General features: G+C 42.1%; 1 protein-coding gene across 1 annotated transcript in view; it reads left to right on the plus strand.

Annotated features, from left to right (window-relative positions):
* The window catches only part of tnika (TRAF2 and NCK interacting kinase a), a 61,152-nt gene that overhangs the window by 32,533 nt on the left and 8,947 nt on the right, over positions 1 to 19,672 (plus strand). The window contains exons 6-25 of the mRNA XM_040136728.1: positions 1,040 to 1,130; positions 1,690 to 1,820; positions 1,913 to 1,967; positions 2,414 to 2,492; positions 2,939 to 3,114; positions 4,847 to 4,913; positions 5,008 to 5,206; positions 6,151 to 6,267; positions 9,462 to 9,671; positions 10,003 to 10,602; positions 13,743 to 13,907; positions 14,546 to 14,800; positions 15,646 to 15,752; positions 16,228 to 16,343; positions 17,102 to 17,199; positions 17,385 to 17,408; positions 18,365 to 18,433; positions 18,785 to 18,891; positions 19,126 to 19,228; positions 19,490 to 19,639. Coding sequence (XP_039992662.1) covers positions 1,040 to 1,130; positions 1,690 to 1,820; positions 1,913 to 1,967; positions 2,414 to 2,492; positions 2,939 to 3,114; positions 4,847 to 4,913; positions 5,008 to 5,206; positions 6,151 to 6,267; positions 9,462 to 9,671; positions 10,003 to 10,602; positions 13,743 to 13,907; positions 14,546 to 14,800; positions 15,646 to 15,752; positions 16,228 to 16,343; positions 17,102 to 17,199; positions 17,385 to 17,408; positions 18,365 to 18,433; positions 18,785 to 18,891; positions 19,126 to 19,228; positions 19,490 to 19,639 — 2,919 coding nt within the window. The remainder of the gene's footprint in view (positions 1 to 1,039; positions 1,131 to 1,689; positions 1,821 to 1,912; positions 1,968 to 2,413; positions 2,493 to 2,938; positions 3,115 to 4,846; positions 4,914 to 5,007; positions 5,207 to 6,150; positions 6,268 to 9,461; positions 9,672 to 10,002; positions 10,603 to 13,742; positions 13,908 to 14,545; positions 14,801 to 15,645; positions 15,753 to 16,227; positions 16,344 to 17,101; positions 17,200 to 17,384; positions 17,409 to 18,364; positions 18,434 to 18,784; positions 18,892 to 19,125; positions 19,229 to 19,489; positions 19,640 to 19,672) is intronic.

A 19,672-nucleotide genomic window follows, 5' to 3' on the forward strand; every position in this document is an offset into this window, starting at 1 on the left:
TGTGAATTTTTTTGTGCTGAGGGCTATAGACTCAAACAGCAGCAGTATCACTGCATCTTGTCAGTTATACGCAGTGCTGCTCTGAGCTGTGGCAACGATTTCCTTTCATGCACTTTTATCTCTTTTTTCACCCCTCATCTCTCGTCTTATTTCGTGCTCTCTGCTTTGTCTCGAGCTGCTCTGATTTAGTCTTCCCTCTTTTCTCTCTGTCTGCCTCTCTCCCTTTACATTATGTGTCTCTTTGTCCCTTTTTTCTTTCTTTTATGCTGTTTTTCATGTTTTTATTTGTATTTGTTTCCTCTTTTATCTCTTCCCCTCTTCCCTCCCTTGTAATATTTTTACTCTCTCTTTCTCCCAACTGTCTCACATTTCTGTTTTACTCATTTGAGTTGCTTTACAGTCAATACAAGAGGCTGTCCTAAAATAATAATTATTAAAGTGTCAAAGCATAAATACCTGAAACATTGCTGAATTTTTTATGGATTTAAACAAAAAATCTTTCACGTGTGTACAGATTTAATTACACGAGAAAGAAGGAATATATCATGTATTTAGTTTCCAAATTCTGTTTGAAAGATATAGACAACATGCCTGACATCACAATTTTAAACCTTTACTCTTTCTGTATATTGAATAATTAGTTAGTTGATTTTCCTGACAGAATGATAAAACAGTCAAATACAGGCTATGCTAGAAATAGTGAACAATGAACTTCAAATTGATGTACAAATACTGCTGCTACCACATCTATTTGTATGACAGCTAAAACTTCTAATAAGACCTACGATAGCACTTCTACTACTGCTGCTATTACTGCTGCTATCGCACAAAGAATTTTCCCTGTAAGGAAGGCTCTTTTTGCTCACCAGGCCTGCACAGGGGGGTCAGACGTCAAGGTCAGCTACACAGTAGCAACCCTAGAGCTGCGAGTCCGACACAAGGAGACTCACTTATATAATAAAAATAATAATAATGATCATGACTTGGCTCATTGCTGCAGTGGTGTTCCTTCATGGTGTGTCTCTGTCGCTGTCTGCAGGGTCTGACTCATCTCCATCAGCACAAGGTCATCCACAGAGACATCAAGGGACAGAATGTATTGCTGACTGAGAACGCAGAGGTCAAACTAGGTCAGTCTGTCATCCAACCCCATTTGATAAAACGGCTTCAGGATTGGGAGAGCGGTAGGAGGTATAAAGTTTCAGATGGGTCAGAGGTGTGTGTGTGTGTGTGTGTGTGTGTGTGTGTGTGTGTGTGTGTGTGTGTGTGTGTGTGTGTGTGTGTGTGCTTGTGTGAGTGAGTGTGAGACTTTTCTTTCTTCTTTTATGCTGAATATCAGCCTACTCATCTCTCTGTAGCTCTGCCACTGTTCATGGTACAAACTGCTAAAGAAGGGACTCTTTCTCGCTCTCTCTCTCTCTCTCTCTCTCGCTCTCCCCCTAAAGCCCACTGGGGAGGGGATTATAAAGTGTGTGTGTGTGTGTTTGTAAATCGGGAAAGCTCTTGCAGGTCGGGTAATACGTTCCTGTTTAGAGTCCATTATGGAATTCACTAAAGGCCACTGGTATGCTTGTGCATCAGCGCACATACACAAACAAGCCCACACAGTGAAGACAGAAACATACATTCAAGTAAACTGCACTGGATAACCCAAAATTTTTTGTGTGTGATTGTTTGTTTGCCCCGTAGTGGACTTTGGTGTTTCGGCCCAGTTGGACAGGACAGTCGGAAGGAGAAACACATTTATTGGGACACCATATTGGATGGCACCAGAGGTCATTGCTTGTGACGAAAACCCTGACGCCACATACGACTTCAAGGTGCTTCAGCAACCTCCTTTCATCTGAAGATGTCTGTCTCTGCCTTTTTTTATCATCTTGAGTATTTATGCACTGTGTCTATTCCATTGCAGAGTGATTTATGGTCACTGGGGATCACAGCAATAGAGATGGCTGAAGGAGCACCACGTACGTATGCAGTCAATAACCCACACTTCAGCTATAAATCATTTCTTAGTGCTACTACAGTAGATCACTATAATCAGGAGACAGATAATTTTTCAATCCAGGCCAATGCAACTCATCTAAGCCATAATTTTAATGAAGGCCAAGGAGTGGTTAAAATTGGTTGTCAAAGTGCTGGGCTGCTTCCCAAATTCGTTAGAAAAAAACACCAGTGTTTTATCTGTCGTCGATTCATTATCTTATTCCTAGAGGTGCTTGCACACAGTCTTTATGATTAGAGACAGCAGGACTTGTTTTTTCCCCATCCAAGTAAAGTTAAAAACAATTTCCAAGTGAGGGCTAACTCCAGCTGGCTTTGATTATATGCCATGATAATGTTTAGTACAATTAGCTAGAAACATTCACCCTAACAGACCTGTGTTTGGTAACTATGATATCTGACTCTTTAGCGCTGTGTGACATGCACCCAATGAGAGCCCTCTTCCTGATCCCACGCAACCCTGCCCCCAGACTCAAGTCAAAGAAGTGGTGAGTGTGTATCTTGATAATTGTGTTGCATATTTCACAATTGATAGCGACATATAAGTAGATTTGAAATAATGCTACTGAGCATTTGTGTGTAGTTTATATAAAGATAAATGTTGGGGTAATAACAGCCTAGAGATTCCTTGATGGGCGTAACTTTTAACTTTCTCTTGGAAATATTTTTTTTACTGATATTTTGTGTCGATTATTGCAAAAGCTCAAAATCAAGCGTTAATGTTACACAATCTGTCCTTACAAGAAAAAGTATCTTCACATGAAGTTAAAAATATCTGCAAAAAAGGTTCATTTGTTATTGGATATTGATTAATCGCTGTCATTCATATCATATATGCACAATTATAGTATTTATATCTAATTTATACATAATCTGTATATATTAATTTATAGGTTTTCCATTTGTCTGTCTGCTGATGTATGTGTGGTTTCAGGTCAAAGAAGTTCCAGTCATTCATAGAGAGCTGTCTGGTGAAGAGCCACAGCCAGAGACCCAGCACAGAGCAGCTCCTCAAACACCCATTCATCAGAGACCTTCCCAACGAGAGGCAGGTCCGCATCCAGCTGAAGGACCACATCGACCGCACCAAGAAGAAGAGGGGAGAGAGGGGTGAGGGAGAACATGTGCTGTAGACATGTGCACGCATGGATTTAAACACACATGTACACATAGATTTACGAACATGGCAGGTGGAGCAACAGTTGCGCTAAAGTAGTTACGCTTGATAGATGGCAGCTTGCAGGAGCAATCTGACATTAAAAGGAGTTTCCTCTATGTATACAGTAATTGCAATGATAATTCTTTAAATCACAAAAATTATATCATATTACTGTTTCCTACTCAAAATGTTTCTTTTGATTATGTGACCCTAAAAGTCACTTCTAAGACCATTAGGGACAAACTTCTTTTCACTAAAAGTAGTTTGTGTTTAATGAAGTCACTCAATAATTTACTTTTTAGTGTTCTGCGATTTGATTTCATGTGGTACACGGTGCGACTATTTTTCCACAAAACAACAGGGCACAGTAAGGAGTTGGTTACCTTGCTAAGAAGGTGGAGGTGTGCAGCCTGTCGCCTGCAACTCCGCATTTAACAACTCACTGTGGCTGCCCTGTCTTGTTTCATTACCCTCTGCAGTATTTAAATCTTATCTGTGATTGTCTTGTTCCGTAGATGTATGTTTGATGAAGGATCGCTGTCAGCACAGACCTCTGTGACAAATACATTGTGATTACTGTAACTGTTTAACTGTGAAAACCACACCATGTTGTCAGTTGAATGTTTTTAGTGTGAACCAGCAGCAGTAAAAAGAGGCAGTTTGGTTTGCATTAGCATTAACTTGATACAGCTGTGATACAGCTGTAGGTGAGTGAACAGGGTACAGAGAGGCCGATATGACTTAGATAAAATTAAAAACCAATTACATACATGTTTTGTTTCCGGTAAATCCATCATGCATGCGATGGCAGTTTCAATCCTACAGTTATAATGCTCTCTGCCACTATCACTGAAAACTTATATATAGAGAGGTAATTACAAAATCTAATTACAAGTACAATAACTTTTTAATTAATGACTGCAGACCATAAATGGTATCAAAAACAGGGTTTGATTTCATTAAAATCTCCAGGATTATAATTTGAAAGGGCAGCAAGCCCACGCATTACATGTAGCGTGTGGTTGAAGTGCTCTTTCACAGATACACACATAAGCGTGTGAGGTGTAATAGACCTTCAGGTATACACACAGATGCTAATTCTCACACACGTGTCATCACATTGGTTTTCAGCTAGGCGAGTAATAAAAGTGACAGACTTCCATCGTACTCCGCCATGTCACACCAACTGACACTCGCACACGGAAATGCGCCAGTAAGAACCACATTAACTGCTTCAAGAAACAACACACGGCAGGGTGGACGTCATGATGATCTATAGAAATGGGTTGTCATCATGGAGACGAGACATTTCTCTAGCTGTCACTTTTTCACATTCGGGGGACAAGTCTGTGCAGATGTGTCTCAGGAAGAGCTTGGCCGCTTCTACAACCAGTATGCTTTAAGCCCCATTTGAATGAGAGAGCTCCGAGCTAATGTTCTCCACCTCGCTACACACAGTAAAATTACAATTTATTCTCTTATACATAGCGGCTAAAAGAAAGTGCCTTGAAGGAGTGAGGATTTGGAGTGGGAATGCCAAAATCGTGAGCAGTTTAGTAATGAACAAAAGTAGTTCAGGTGAAAAATGCAAATGGTAAAGTGGAATGGCTGTGCTCTCTCTTATTCTTTTAATTCTTTCCTTTCTCTTTATCTCTCCCTCTTTGTCCTCTCTCTCCCCTTCAGATGAGACAGAGTATGAGTACAGTGGCAGTGAAGAGGAGGATGAAGATAGAGAAATGGGCGAACCAAGGTCAGCATCCTCACAAACTTACAAATGATAAACACATTTGACATCTGTTCACTAGCTCAAAATCGTCCCGCATTATCACTGGTCCCATTCTCAGCTCCATCATCAACATCCCTGGGGAGTCAACCCTGAGGCGGGACTTCCTGCGCCTCCAGCTGGCCAATAAGGAGCGTTCGGAGGCGCAGCGGCGGCAGCATCTGGAGCAACAGCAGAATGAGGAGCACAAGCGCTTGCTGTTGGCTGAGAGACAGAAACGCATCGAGGAGCAGAAGGAGCAGAGGAGGCGGCTGGAGGAGGTAAACGGGAGGAGGTTAAAGGGCAGACATGAGCCATGACGTTTGACCTAGGTGAAAGCACTTATCCACAGCAGCTTACATAGAAAACTTACATAAGTATATACAGTAGGTTTTTAGCATGGACAGCACAAATATGCCTATTGAGATTACTCCAAAGAGGATCATTCATTAGTCACAGAAAAGTATCAGTGATCATTTGAAAATAACTTTTATCTAATTCAACTGTTCTCAGTACCTTCAAACACCAAGAGCCAATGGAAGCACTCTCCATACTGTCATCTGTGAAGCATATTAAGACCTATTTTGCCCCAGTTCTGGCTTTTCAAATTTAAAAATTATTACATTCACCATTTGGTAGAGGCTGTGCGAGAGAGAAAGAAAGAGAGAGTGCGGTACAGAGACAGAAAGACACCCCCCCACACACACACACACACACACACAGAAACAGAGCCTTTCCCCAGAGTCCCTCTTTTAGTTCCAGGGAGCAGGCTTACAGAAGGAAATCCTTAGCCCATAATCTGTGCGCTCTCTCTGGGTTCCCACCAGGGTTTGCCTCCCAACGCACGGTTAAGCACCATGACTCGACTCAACTAACATGACCCCTCCACTCAGCGCTAAGTGTGTGTTTTGTGTGTGGGCAAATGCGTGAAAGTGTGAATGCATATGTTTTTATATTTGTATCTTGTGTGAATGTTGTATTACAACTCTTTCAATTTTAAGAAAAAACCTAAGCCAGGACCCATTGTGCAAGGTATGAAGTTGAGTAAAAAAAAGTAATCATACAAAAAAACATCAAATAAGCTTGCATATCAAATTTTCAGCATTTGTATGAGAACCTGCTGAGACTAGATTTGACTTCATTTCTTGATTTGTGTTGAAAAAGACAATCCAGCGTATGCAGTGCAGCGATCCTGAATCTTCTTGTGCTTCTCTTCTCCTGACAGCAGCAGCAGCGAGAACGTGAGCTGAGGAAGCAGCATGAGAGGGAACAGAGGAGGCGCTACGAGGAAATGGAGCAGCTCCGCAGAGAGGAGGAGAGGAGGCATGCCGAGAGAGAGCAGGTTTGTACAGCCGCCATTATTAAAACACACATATGTAGATCAGCAGTATGATGCTACAGAAATGTGCGCCATGATGATGACTCAACTCCAAAGTCCCTCATTTGCCCCTTAAACTCTGTTGTTGTTCTGTCTCTTGATCTTGCTTCCTGAGTCATTCTAGTTTTACTTGTCTCCTTAAATTGCATCAGCGACATATTTTTCTAATGTTTTTTTTTTCAGGATTTCAGATTCAGATGCGCTGAGCTTGGACATTTTTAATCCGATGGTACAGCTGCACAACAGTATGCTTTGTTTATCTCTGCCCATGGTCAAATCCCCATTAGTTGTTAGGTCACTTTCTTCTTTTTAGCTCCTGGATCTTGCATGCAAAGGATTTAAGGATTTAGGATACCATTTCTATCTGATTGCTGCCATCTTTTGTTAGCCATATTTCAGTCTACCTGCTAATCAGATCTCACTGCAACATCTTAAAAAAAATCCAACGGAAAAAGACGTGTCTCTATCATTTGGCCTAAAGCAAATAAACTGACACCCTGAATTTAAAAATACTCATCCAGAAGTGAAATGAATGAATATTTAAAGAGCTGATTAATTTGAAATTGTTGTTATTGTTTCTTAGTGTCAGCCAATGTTTGCAATATTTCATGTTCCCTGAGACACCAAAGAAATGCACTCGGTAATATTAGCTATATGAGAGAGCAAATGGGTATGACACTCCTGATAGGTCCAATATTTTATGGTCATTCAGAATATCCAACCCCACTGTTGAGTAGTTGAATTATTGTGCAATAACATTAAAGTAATTTTTAAAATTATTTAATCAACAAATGCCTTTCCAGATTTGCTCAAAGCATACTCTAATACAGATAAAAGATAAATGTCTATTAAGCGTGAGCAGACATTTTTTGAAGTACTGAGCAGAACTGATGTTTTCAGTAGGTTTAATATGCTACATCCGACTTTGCATGAAACCTTGATGGAAACCAGCCCCTGAGTCGCTCTCAGTTGGCAGACAACATGAACAATTTCTTTCACTTTGTCGACTCTTTGTCCCTCTGTGTCGGTTGGTTTTTGCTTTCTCTTTGAGTATTTCCTTATCTCACGTGATCCCAGTTCATTTTTCTTTCACTCTTAATCTTTAACTGTGTCAGATCTGTTTCTTATCTGTCATCAGTTAACATTATGTAGTGGAGGTCGAGACTTCATTGACGGTTATTTACAGAAATGGATAGGCTCTTCCCATTGAGCTTTAGCTTAGGCCCTTTTTAGAAAGTAAACACAATGAGAATATTAGGGTCCCATTATAATACAGACAGACCAGAAACTCAGAGACCTTAACCTTAGAGATCTAAACATCAAATGTTTTTCTGAGGCCATTTTCTCTTTTTAGGATCCTTTTTCTACTGTAGGATCCTTCTATATGTAGTTTGATTGTTCTGTATCTTTCCTCTGACATCTTGCTTTCTTCTAACAATGTCCTCTCAATGAACTTCCTGCTGTTCTGGTGCGTATTTTTTTGTCTGTTCCGCTCCCTCTTCATCGCTCTGTTGCTCTCCTCCCATGCTTTAGAAATATATCTTCAAACCTTGTTTTTTCTCTGTCTCTTTGTCATTTTTTCTTTGTAGCACATTGCAGTTGTTGGAGAATAAGAATCCTCTTCGCTTGATCTTCGCTTCTGACTCTCATCTTCTCTCCTCATTCACAGCCACCTCAGGAGATTATCTTCTTTATTTCTCTTACTATCTCTATCTTTCTCTCTCTTTGTCTGTGTTTAGATGTTCAGATTTCCTGATTTTTCTCTCAATCTATTTCTATGTCCTTGTTCCGTCATGCGGCTCAGGAATATATCCGTAGACAGCTGGAAGAGGAACAGAGGCAGTTAGAGATTCTCCAGCAGCAGCTACTACAGGAACAGGCATTACTGCTGGTAACCATAGCCCTCCCATGTTCTACTACCGCTCCCCATCTGTGCTGTGTGGCCCCCTATCCCCACTGCATGCACCCGAGTGGCAGTTCTACAGAGGAACTGACTGTGAGAGAATTCAGTCTGAGTCACTCAGCCTGTTAGCTACAGATTTGAGAAAAACATGAGGCTTAAAAAAATGTATTACTTATCTCTAATGTCTGCGTTAAAATTATTCAGATCACTGATTGCATGTACAGAACCATTAAGTTGGCTGGATCTCAAACGATTCCCCAGGGGGTGCAGAAAAACAGTTTTGTCAGCCCCAATCATGTTGGCCCACACAAAGTGAGAACATTCTAGAGAAAATAGGACATTGTTGTTTTCCAGAGGGTTTTTTTATAGTGTCCTAGTCTTGTCTAGGGCAACAGTTTTGTGCTTTATTAGTGCAAGGAATTCCACAGTAAGTCTTGTAGTATTTGTCCACCACTCCCTGCATCTTTTTAAAGAAAAAAGTATTCAGCATGCAAGAAAACCTTTTGAGATCCAACCCATAAAAAATTCCAGAAGCCACAGGAATGACTCCAAACACCGAAAACCAAGGGATGTTTTGTAGCCCAAAAAAGGTGTCTTTCCCTTCCCCTCATTCTACCCACCCATCCTAGTTCCATTCCTCCCATCAGTTCCTACCTTCCCCTCCTTTGGCCTTATGTCTGGTATCATCTTTTATCTGACCATCATCGGGCTTACAGTTGTGATCATAATTGTGAAAAGTGCGTGTTCATGTTCCATATCCGCTATCCCAGTTGTCTGTATTTCCGTTTGTCTGTTCTGAATGAGCTGTGAAAGGGATATGTATAATTTGCAAATATAAACACAAAACTTAAAAATTGAGAGATAATGTCAGTTTAGTTTGTTATGTTTTTTAATTTGCAATGCCAGCTTCCCATTATGGGTGATAATTCAAATTATACCGAGGCAGTAAAATCCACACATCTGGCAAGCTATAATAAATACTAAGAATTATTTGCGACTACTAATTTTCTCACTAATTTTCAACCCATCTCATCAGTGGTTTGAAAACTGAGTAACAATAACTTACCTGTTTTAGTGTTGATATGTGACTTCCTATTTGTTACTCGCTACCTTCTCTTCCTCACCCTCTCTTCCCTCCTCATAACCTTTCTTCCTCTCTTTTCTCCTATACCATCACTCATTTGCTTTCTGTTTCCCATACTCTTCTCTCATCTCTGTCCTCCCTCCCATACCCACTCTCTCTTTCTCACTCCAGGAGTACAAGCGTAAGCAGATAGAGGAGCAGCGGCAGGCGGAGCGGCTACAGAGGCAGCTCCAGCAGGAGAGAGCCTACCTAGTGTCTCTACAACAGCAGCAGCAGCAACAACAGCAGCAGCAGCAGGAGGGAAGGCAAGCAGAGAAGAAACAGCTTTACCACTACAAAGATGTCATCAATCCTAATGACAAGCCTGCCTGGGCTAAAGAGGTAAGCCCCAACATGTATGCCATACAAAAACATGCACGCAGATCTGAAAATGTGACAAGTTATTTTTTCTTGAACGGGGAAAAGAAAATATTTTGGACTGCTCATTTACATTATATGTACCCAGGGGCCTTTTTGTGTTGTTAATATCTAATTCAACAGGTCTTACGAGAAGCAGTGGTCCTGTAAAGAAACTGGGGAAGAATGGTGGGGGATCCCACTTTGAAAATATTATTTTTTTGTCTTGAAAAATGACGCTGCTGCTTTGATACTGTGATGTCTGCTTTGTGTGTGTTTGTTATGTTGCTTACCCTCCTCTGACTCTGACTCCTAGGTCCCGAAGCAGCAGCATGCTCACGGTAACCCACCCCGCTCCCACCTACGACATCACCAGTCATTCAACCAACCAGCTTCATCCTCTGGCTCTCAAGGCCAACCCAGAGCTCAGGCCCCTAGGCGAACCCCGTCCCATGGTGCCCAGCTCCTCTCCACCCACCTCCCCCATATCCATATTTCACTAGACCCTGGGGAATCCCTAGATCCGGGGCTGACGCAGGAGATAAGTCAGCAGGTCAGAGAGTTTAGGGCTCAAAAACTCAGTCAGAGGAGCTGCAGCCCGGGGCCCATCCAGGAAAACAACCAGATTGCTGGCCAAGGACCCAGTAAGGTTTCTAGTAAGAGCCATAAAGAGCGTTCTAGTCAAGGGCCAGTCAGCCAGTCTAATCCACTACCCATTCCGTATCCTCTGGGGCACAGTAATCAGAAAGAGAAACCTAGAGACAGGTCTATCTCTGCCCCCAGTCAGGGAGCCATCCAGAGGCTAATGCCTCCAGACCTAAAGTTTAAGGCCCTTCAACCTCGTCCTCAGTCCCCAGGATTGGTCCAGAAACCCCAGTCTGGATCAAACCATGACTCCAACCCTGCTGTCAAACTGGTTAGTGGCCCTCATCGTGGCAGGTCGCTCTCACCCTGCCGTAGAATAGATGTAGATATAGAACCCAAATATCAGGGAGGGTTGCAGAAAGAGATAAGGCAAGTTGTCGACAACGAGAGCCTTATACTCCCCTCGGACTGGGAGTTCACAGCTTTTGACTCAACTGACACCCTCTATCATTCCTTAACTGAAAGCTGCGCTCTACCTAGACAAAGGAGCTCCTACTTACCTATCTCCAACAGTGGCAATCTTCTTCAAATCCCTGATAAGAATCACTTCCTTTTCCAAACCTCTCATACAGACAAAAGAGGTGGGAGTTACAGGCAGGATGCAATTAGAGATACCTCCCACAGTATGTGTAACCTCAGTGCTTCTGCCCCAGCAGACACACACAAACTGGCTGAGAGCAATCTAATGAGCAGTTGCTCCTATGAGCACTTGGCATTCAGCTCTCCAACCTCTCCACTTCCTTGGTTGGGCCTTTCTCCTCGCACCTCTCCACAAACCTCACGCTCGCCATCTATGTCGTCAGACTCATGGTCCTTCAGTCCCATTTCCCCTCCATATTTTCCTGACCGACGTGATAACTACATAGATCATGAATCTTCTCCATCTTTCCACAACAACCTCCTCTTGCCCAACCAAGCCTCCCTTCCCTTCCTCATCCCCCCTGCCTGTTCTCCTCAATGCACCCCGTATGGCTCTCCCTTTGGATCCCAGACCCAGATCTGCATCAGATCTGTGGGAACAGAGTGCTAGACCCTTCTACAAAGTACATAAGAACACACACACACACACACACACACACACACACACACACACATGTTTTTACTTCTATAGTTGTGATTGAAATAGTGCATTCCGTAAGCCCTAACCCTAACTACAAGTTGAATGGCAACCTTAACTGTTTTGGTACATACACTTTTCAGAAATATCCCAACAGTCAAATTAGTCAAATTAGTCCTCACAAAGACACAACTACAAGCGCATATATATACCTATTGTACATGTATACACACGCACACACGATGTACATTAAGATTTGTAAATATATCTACATTTATTTCTATAGAGCTGGAATTCTTTCTTTTTATACTGAAAATATATACTGGGACTGAAATCCAGAGGAGAGGTGCCGATATCAAAGGACCGTCTAATATCATCCTGATTCATAGGTAGCTTAGTTAACCACAACCCTGCCTCAACCCCACACCCTGCCAGTCCCCTTGTGACCCTCATAACCCCGTGCCCCACAATGCACCATGGTGAGCCAGCTTCTAGACATACTGGTGTCTATGTCATCGGGGAAACCCACCAATACCAACTTCCCTTTAGGTTAGTCAACCAGTCAGTTAAATCCTGGCTTGGTGATGGGTGCTGGCCAATTGGTGATGGGATCCTTCTAATAAACCTGGTTCCTCAGTGGATGCCGTTTGTACTCAATGTGCTCTCCTTCCTCATCTTTTTCTGTGTCTTTTCTTAGTGTAGATGCAGTTGGGATCATTAATAACTTCCTCCGATGCTCTGTTTTTCTCTCTTAGAATCTCTGCCATAGCAGAAAGAGCTTTTGGGTAGTAGACTTGTGACAAACCCAAACACTTGATACATACAAAATAAGCATTTAAGCAGCACTACCCAAAAGGTTTTTCTCCGGTAAAGGGATCTGCTAATAGTAATTTCTCTATCTCTTGTAGGTCAGTTGATTTTTATGCTAACCTTGGTCCACAGATCAAACTCCACTTTGATCACAGCAGTACTTCTCCTGAATCGCCAAATGTTTCTTTTCCATTGGTTTCTTTGTACTTTGTTGTTCTCATATGAACAACTAACAAAGTATTTGGGAACTTTTCTGCTCCAATAGATGTTATAGTTGCCTCATTGTAGTTGACTGCCTAGCAGGTAACTAACAAAGATTTGAGGAATGACACAGTATGGCATAGTTCTTCTGACCCAAGTCATAATCTTGAATAATCCTACTAGATTATGAGCTCATGTGGCATTACAGAAAGCCTACAAAGGGCCTAGTTCTCATTGCACATGCATGTTTACCCGGGGGCTATTGACACTATGCCCTGCTAGGCCATGACTCAACCCTCCATGGACTGTACAGTAGATTGTCTAGAGTGGAAAGTGTAATTCAGACAGCTAGGAGGATTCCTCGGAGCCTTCTCTCGCTGCACATCAGATAATCTGATAATCTGATTACACTAGCAAGAGGAGCTTTCTGCCTTCCTCACACACAGATATTCAGTGCGCGTTGGTTTTGAGGCACATGCGCACTCCCAAAAGTTGGTTAAATAGTCACTCACATGCTTATGTACACAAACAGTCAAACATGATTTTGTATGTGTGCACACTCCCTTCGCACGTACTCAAATGCATGATTTTGGTTGAATGTGGTGTCTACTAAGGGGGATTAGAGATAATTCTTGACCTTTCCCCACAGCCATCAGACATACTTACTCCTCAACTGTATGTGGAACATGGAGACACACATTCATAAACAGATGGGAAAAACAAAGATGAGATTCTAATGACAGATGGTAGTAGACAAAGAGCCAAATCTACAACCAGAACATCGTGTTCCACATTGGCACCCTCAAATCTGCCAGTTTAGTATTTAGATATTCTTTTGACAAGTGTTTGTGTGAAAGTCTGGATTTGCCTTTATTGTGTAATTCTTCAGAGATGTGCTCAGCACAACAGTTTGTGTCATGAGTTTAAAAATTCTGCTAGGCATTTATACATTACTTAATTTACCTTCAAGCCTTGTGGCACTTGTGGTACTGTGGCCTGGATTGTCCCCTGTTAGTGTGTTGCTTTGGACAAAAGCGTCTGGCCAATGAATAAATGTAAAATGACTACCAAATGAATAAATATGAAAACAGATTCAGAGATGAAGGAAAATGCAATGTGCAATGTAAGGAAACACACTCAAAAATTTATTTTACCTTAACATTCAGTCAGGTCATTTACATTCGACATTGTGGTTGTCCCACAGAGCTGAGTGATTATAAGATTGTCTGGTGGCTTGTAGGGATGTATGGGGTGCAGGGGCTACACCCACTGTGGGTCAAGCATGGTGATTGGTTGTGCTGAGTGCTGGGCTGTGAGTGACAGTGGTATATGACCTGTCCCAGGTGGAGGAGCGATCTAAGCTGAACAGACAGAGCTCCCCAGCGCTGCAGCACAAAGTGTCGAACCGCATCTCCGACCCCTCCCTCCCTCCCCGCTCCGAGTCCTTCAGCAGCGGGGGCATGCAGCCCGCCCGCACCCCACCCATCCACCGCTCCATCGAACCACAGGTGTGTGTGTATGTGTATGTGTGTGAAAAAGGAGGCATGTGAGCGTTTTGTGTTTCCTAGTGAGGTATTTAGTTAGTTCCAAGTGTGTTTCCAGTATTTACAAAAAATCATGAACCACCTTGTGCCTTTCCTTTAGAAGTTCATGCCACCATATAAGTCAATCTCTCTCTCTTTCATTTTTTGTCTCCCTCCTTTCTGTCTTTCCTTTTTTATCTCTTGTTCTTCATCTTTATCCATTTTCTACCATTGTTCTTTCTTCCTTGCAAATCTCCATTTTCCCCTTTTAAATAATCTCCTGTAATTCCTACTTTCTTCCTCTCTTTTGCTATCTCTTTTTTTTTTCCTCCCTCCCTTCTTCATCTTTTGCTATCTTCATCTTTATTTTCTTTCCCAATCGACTGGCTCTCTCTCTACTGCTACTTTTCCCCTCCATCCTTCCCATCTTCTTCCTGAACGTTTTTCTTGTTTCCTTTCTCCAAACCATACACCTTTGAACACTGTTCCATCTTTCTTTCCCTCCTTTAATCCCTCTTTTCCCCATACCTCCTCATCTCTATCTTCGCCATGCTCAACCCGCTCCAATCCACCCGACTCGTTCCCTTCATGTTGCCCTCTTCTTTTCTCTCTCGGCCCCTCAGATGGCTCACCTGGTTCCAGTGAAGACCCACTCCAGCTCTATGTCCGGTTCTCAGTCTCTGCAGGACCAAGCGGGTTCAGCGCTGAGTGAGGGCGTCACTGTGGGGTCCCCAAGGCCTGAGATGCCCCGACAGAACTCAGACCCCACTTCTGACACCCCCGGACCCCCGCTGCGCATCACCGGCAGGGAGGAACGGGAAAGAGACAGGGATCGGGACAGGACTGCCTGGCTGAGAGAGGAGGACATTCCACCAAAGGTCAGACTATCACAATCAGAAAGGTGGATCTTTGTAGTATTTTACTACTTTTTGAAAAATTAATTCACCAGATATATTGTTTATTTATTATTTTACCTTCCTACTTGTTAGTCGAAAAGTAGTGGTTTCATATTTGTTCTGAGAAATATTTTTTTATATGATGCACTGATATATGTATTCATTATTAGTTTTACATTTTTTATATCTTTAGACATGTAGTTTAGTGTTCTTTTGTGTGCACTTAAATCATTTTATGTCCTTAAGTCATTTATGAAAGCATGCTACAGATAAAAAACATTAAGATATAGACAAGCCTCATCATCAAATACTGCTGATCATATTCCAGTGCTGATTTGATTAAATCCATTTTTCTTATTTGTTTGGTTAAATTTGAAGCTGTAAGGTATGAGTTTACACACCATGTTATCCCTCTACTCCAAGGAGGTAACTGAAATTATGTTGAAATTACAGCAAGAAGGCTCATGTTTGCAAGGATTTATTCAGCTTTTGCAGAATTTGAAAATGCTGCCTAAACTGTTGAGGAGGTGAAATGCTTCACTTGCCACATCTTGACTTTATTTTAGTTTACTTTGTTGGCATTGTTAACCAGGACAGTTGTATCACTACAAGCCAATCAACATTTTTTTATTGAGTATGTAGAGCGTCACCGCCCATAATTAAATGTGAATGTTATTTTTGTTTTGCCACACCACCACAGGGATATATTACTGATGTCAAAATTAAAAACACATCATGGATACTAATTCTGAACTCCTTGCTAGGGGATTAAACAGCCAAGCTATACAAGCAATGGTGACCTTCTATGTGTATTTGTGCATGTCCAGGTCCCCCAGAGGACCACTTCCATCTCCCCAGCCTTGGTCAGGAAGAATTCCCCTAATGGAGGATTGGGTCTGGGCCCTCGCACAGGTTCTCAGCTCATACGAGCCAGGTAAAGCTCATATTAGCAGACTGTGCACATCTGAAGTCTAAACTAAACATCTAAAGTCACCTTTATAGTCTCAATCATCCTTTAAGCCACTTTCTGGTTTGATAGGAGTTATTCTTTTTAACTATAAAAATTCTCTTGTGTTTTTTAGTGATTTTTAAATAAATTCCTTTTAATTTCATTGTATAACTTGAAAAACTATATAATGCCATTGAACAAGTGCTACTTTTACAAAGACTGCTATGTCTGTTAAATCAGATTAAAATTTGACATTTGAGCAGAAGCAAGAAATTCCACCATACAGCATCAATGCTGTTTTTTTTGTTTTTTTTTACACTGCAGAAGTTTGGATTATCTAAAGTATATAAAAACACTGCAATTCTATAATGTATATACAGTATTTGTTTTATATAAATATGTTTCTAATGTATAATTTTCAAGAACTGAGAAATAAGTGAATATTTTCATTCTGTTACAGTAACCCAGACCTGCGGCGCTCAGAGCTCTCTCTGGACGCCATGCTGCAAAGAACCTCCTCCAACTCTTCATCTTCCTCCTCCCCTTCATCTCAGGGAGGCTCGGCCGAGAGGAGAGGTAAAAAACACACACTCTAAAACTCACAAAAAACACACTCATACATACATGCACACACCTAAACTGGCAGGTACACTTTTACCCTTGCCTGCAAACAATTAAAAGCCGCTGTGTGTACATGCTTTCGTGCGGATACAGACAAACACATCCACATTCACTGACATGACCTCAGTGTGTTTCAGAGGCTATCAGCAGGACATTGTCAGTCGCAGTTCTGCTCTGATCAACCTGTCTGATGTGCCCTGTTGCTCTCAGCCTCCAGAGGGATAGAAGAGAGGAAATGAGAGAGGACGATAGAGAGAGGTGTAGAGGGATGTGTCAAAGACTAGGCCAGAGGGATATCTAAGATATGCATGGATCTCCCTTTGACAAACACATGGCATAAAAAAAGTTAGAAGTATGGTAGGATTGGTATCCCTGCATGTTTGTTTCATGCTATTACCATTTTGCAATGGAGTTGACAGTAAATATGCCCAAAATGTAAAAGATGAGACAGACAGTATCAAGCTAGGGTAAGAAAAATACAAAATAGCTCATAAATATTTGATGGATGGCAATGTGATTTCATCCATAAAGCACAAATTATTCACAATATGATAATATAGAGACATTTAAATTGAAACCTTTTGGACAAACCACTCTGGAACCCCTTTTAAACTGATCTTTTTATTTAAATTGCCATTTTTTGGTGATTATGACGAGGCTTGTTTGTGTACAGTTTGTGGGTCGTGTGTGTAATTACCTTCATGTTCTGATAGGTCAAACCAAGCAAGAAGGATCTCCTCCAGGAGCCAATCAGGAGGCAAAGTCCAAACAGGAGGAGGGTCGTGAATCAGCCAGACCCAGCAGACCTGCAGTGAGTCACACAACAGACACACATTCACTTTCTATCACAGCAGTCTCCTCTCTGGGAATCTTTTACAGGTCTCTTCCCCTTTTTTCTGCTATTCATCTGGTTCTCTTTCTTTCTTTCTTTCTTCCTTACTTTTTCTTTCTTTCTTTCTTTCTCTGCCTCTCTCTCTTTCTCTTTTCATTCTTCAGAGCTATAAGAAAGCCATAGATGAGGTTAGTGACACTTGAGTCCCCTTTCTTTGATCCCAGTTTTCCTTTTGCCTCGATCTTCAGAGCCCCTCTTTTCACCCTGGCATGGTGGACTTTGTTTCACGGGCAGACGGCGTTTGTTTATTTTAACTTTAAAATATCAGGGTGTAATGGCGATGGCAGTGCATGTGTGCTTCTACACACATACCTGAGGGAGTGTATTTGTGTGCTTGTGCAGGTTTGCGGGTATACATGCATGTGTTGTGTGCGCGCGAGTGTGTGTGTGTGTGTGTGTGTGTGTGTGTGTGTGTGTGTGTGTGTGTGTGTGTGTGTGTGTGTGTGTGTGTGTGTGTGTGTGTGTGTGTATAACCTGAACTGCCAAGCACCTGAACAGTCTCTAAATCTCTTTTCCTGTTTCTCTGTTGTCACGGTTACTGGTCAGGAGGAGCTGGTAAGCCCACCGTTTATGACGCCCCCCCCCCCTGCATGATTTGGTCAGATCCATCAGCTGTGTTGGATGGGCAGGGAGGGGATGGGAGGAACCACGGGCCAGTTGGCATGGGAATGATTGGTAGAGGGGATGAAGAGTGATGCTGTACTCAAGTAGTACATCAAAGCCGACTATCTGTCTTTCTCTTTTCTTCTTATGACCTGTGTTCATAAAATTAATATTTACTTGTGAGTGAATAAAAGTGCTCATCTGTGATCACTCCTCATTTCACAAAATTTTAGTGTTGCTAAACTGAAAAAGTGGTCTCAGATATGCACTCTTGTTCCAGGAAACGTATGTTTTACAAGCCCAGATGTTTTCTGTGACAACAAATCAGTTATCCTCTTGTCATGATGCTGATGGTTTGTCCTACTCTTTGCCCCTCTCTGCTCCTGTCGTCCATGTATGTGATTTGGCCTCTTGGTTTCTGATGATAAAGAACTGAATGACTTTTCTTGTTTCTCCTCTCCTCCTCTGTTGCATTTTACAGGACCTAAGTGCATTGGCTAAGGAACTCAGAGAACTGAGGGTAGAGGAGGGCAGCAGACCTCCAGTCAAGGTATGACGACATTTCTAGGAATGATAAGTGTGAGCAGATACTTTAGGCACATTTACTTGACAATGATAGTAAAGGTAAATAATCGAGTCATCCAGTCCTGACTTTCACTTAGAATTGTTGAGAATAACAACACAATAAAGTAAAAGCTTAATTCCATCAAGGTCCTCATTATCGTTTTATTTTTGACACATCTTCGTGTCAAAAATAAAACAAACAAAACATACTTATGACTGACTTTTAAAGAGCAATTTCAAAACCGCACTCAGTTTACTTTTGCTTTAGAGATCTCTGAAGAATGCTCTGGCGAACTGCACCAGCATTTGAGAACATATTTCTTTTCTTCTGATAAAGGTGACAGACTACTCGTCCTCTAGTGAAGAATCAGAGAGCAGTGATGAGGACGGGGAGACAGTGGGGCATGATGGGACTGTTGCTGTTAGTGACATCCCCCGCATCATGTAAGCTGTCCTCTCTGTTTATATTTTCTCACTCTTGCTCGGTTTTTTTCAAACTGGGCCTGTCAGTGTTCATTTGTGATGAGATATGCATGTCTTTGGAATATGCACCATGCCAGTGGCTTGTCAGTACAGTTTTGGCAGAATCGCTTTGTAAATGATCGGGTCTGTGTGTGTTTTCTTTCTGTGTGTGTGTGTGTGTGTATGTGTGTGTGTGTGTGTGTGTGTGTGTTGCAGGCCAGCAGTGCAAAACAGTGGTGAGTCGTATGGAGGGCTGGCAGAGGACTCTCTGGGAGATGCCTATAATAAATCCAAGGACGGTACTCTAGTGATGAGAGAGGTGAAGAATGCACCCATACACACACACACACACACACACACACACAAGCCACAAGGATTTAGAGAGAAAATAATAAAACAAACTGAGAAAACAGCTAATGTTTAGACTCTACTATCAAACTTGGCCCATTTTGCTTCTTCTTGGACACTTTATCTGCTTTTATTTCTACTCTCCTCACTTTTCTTTAAACTCCTCTCTCAATATCGGATTTTATCTTCCCTGCATTTGTCCGCTGTATTCTCTGTCTCTCTTGTCTCTCAGGCAGAGGAGAGGAGGAGAGGCGGTCACACCGAGAGTAACGGGTTCGGGAATCACAGTAACCATGGTAACCTCCCTGACCTGGTACAGCAGAGCAACTCTCCCTCAGCCACACCCACCACAGCCCTGCAGCAACTGGGCGACATGGCCGAGGTCAGACACGCACGCCTAACATGCACACACAAC

This window comes from Xiphias gladius, chromosome 10 (genome assembly GCF_016859285.1).
Source record: "Xiphias gladius isolate SHS-SW01 ecotype Sanya breed wild chromosome 10, ASM1685928v1, whole genome shotgun sequence".
Taxonomy (NCBI): Eukaryota; Metazoa; Chordata; class Actinopteri; order Istiophoriformes; family Xiphiidae; genus Xiphias; species Xiphias gladius.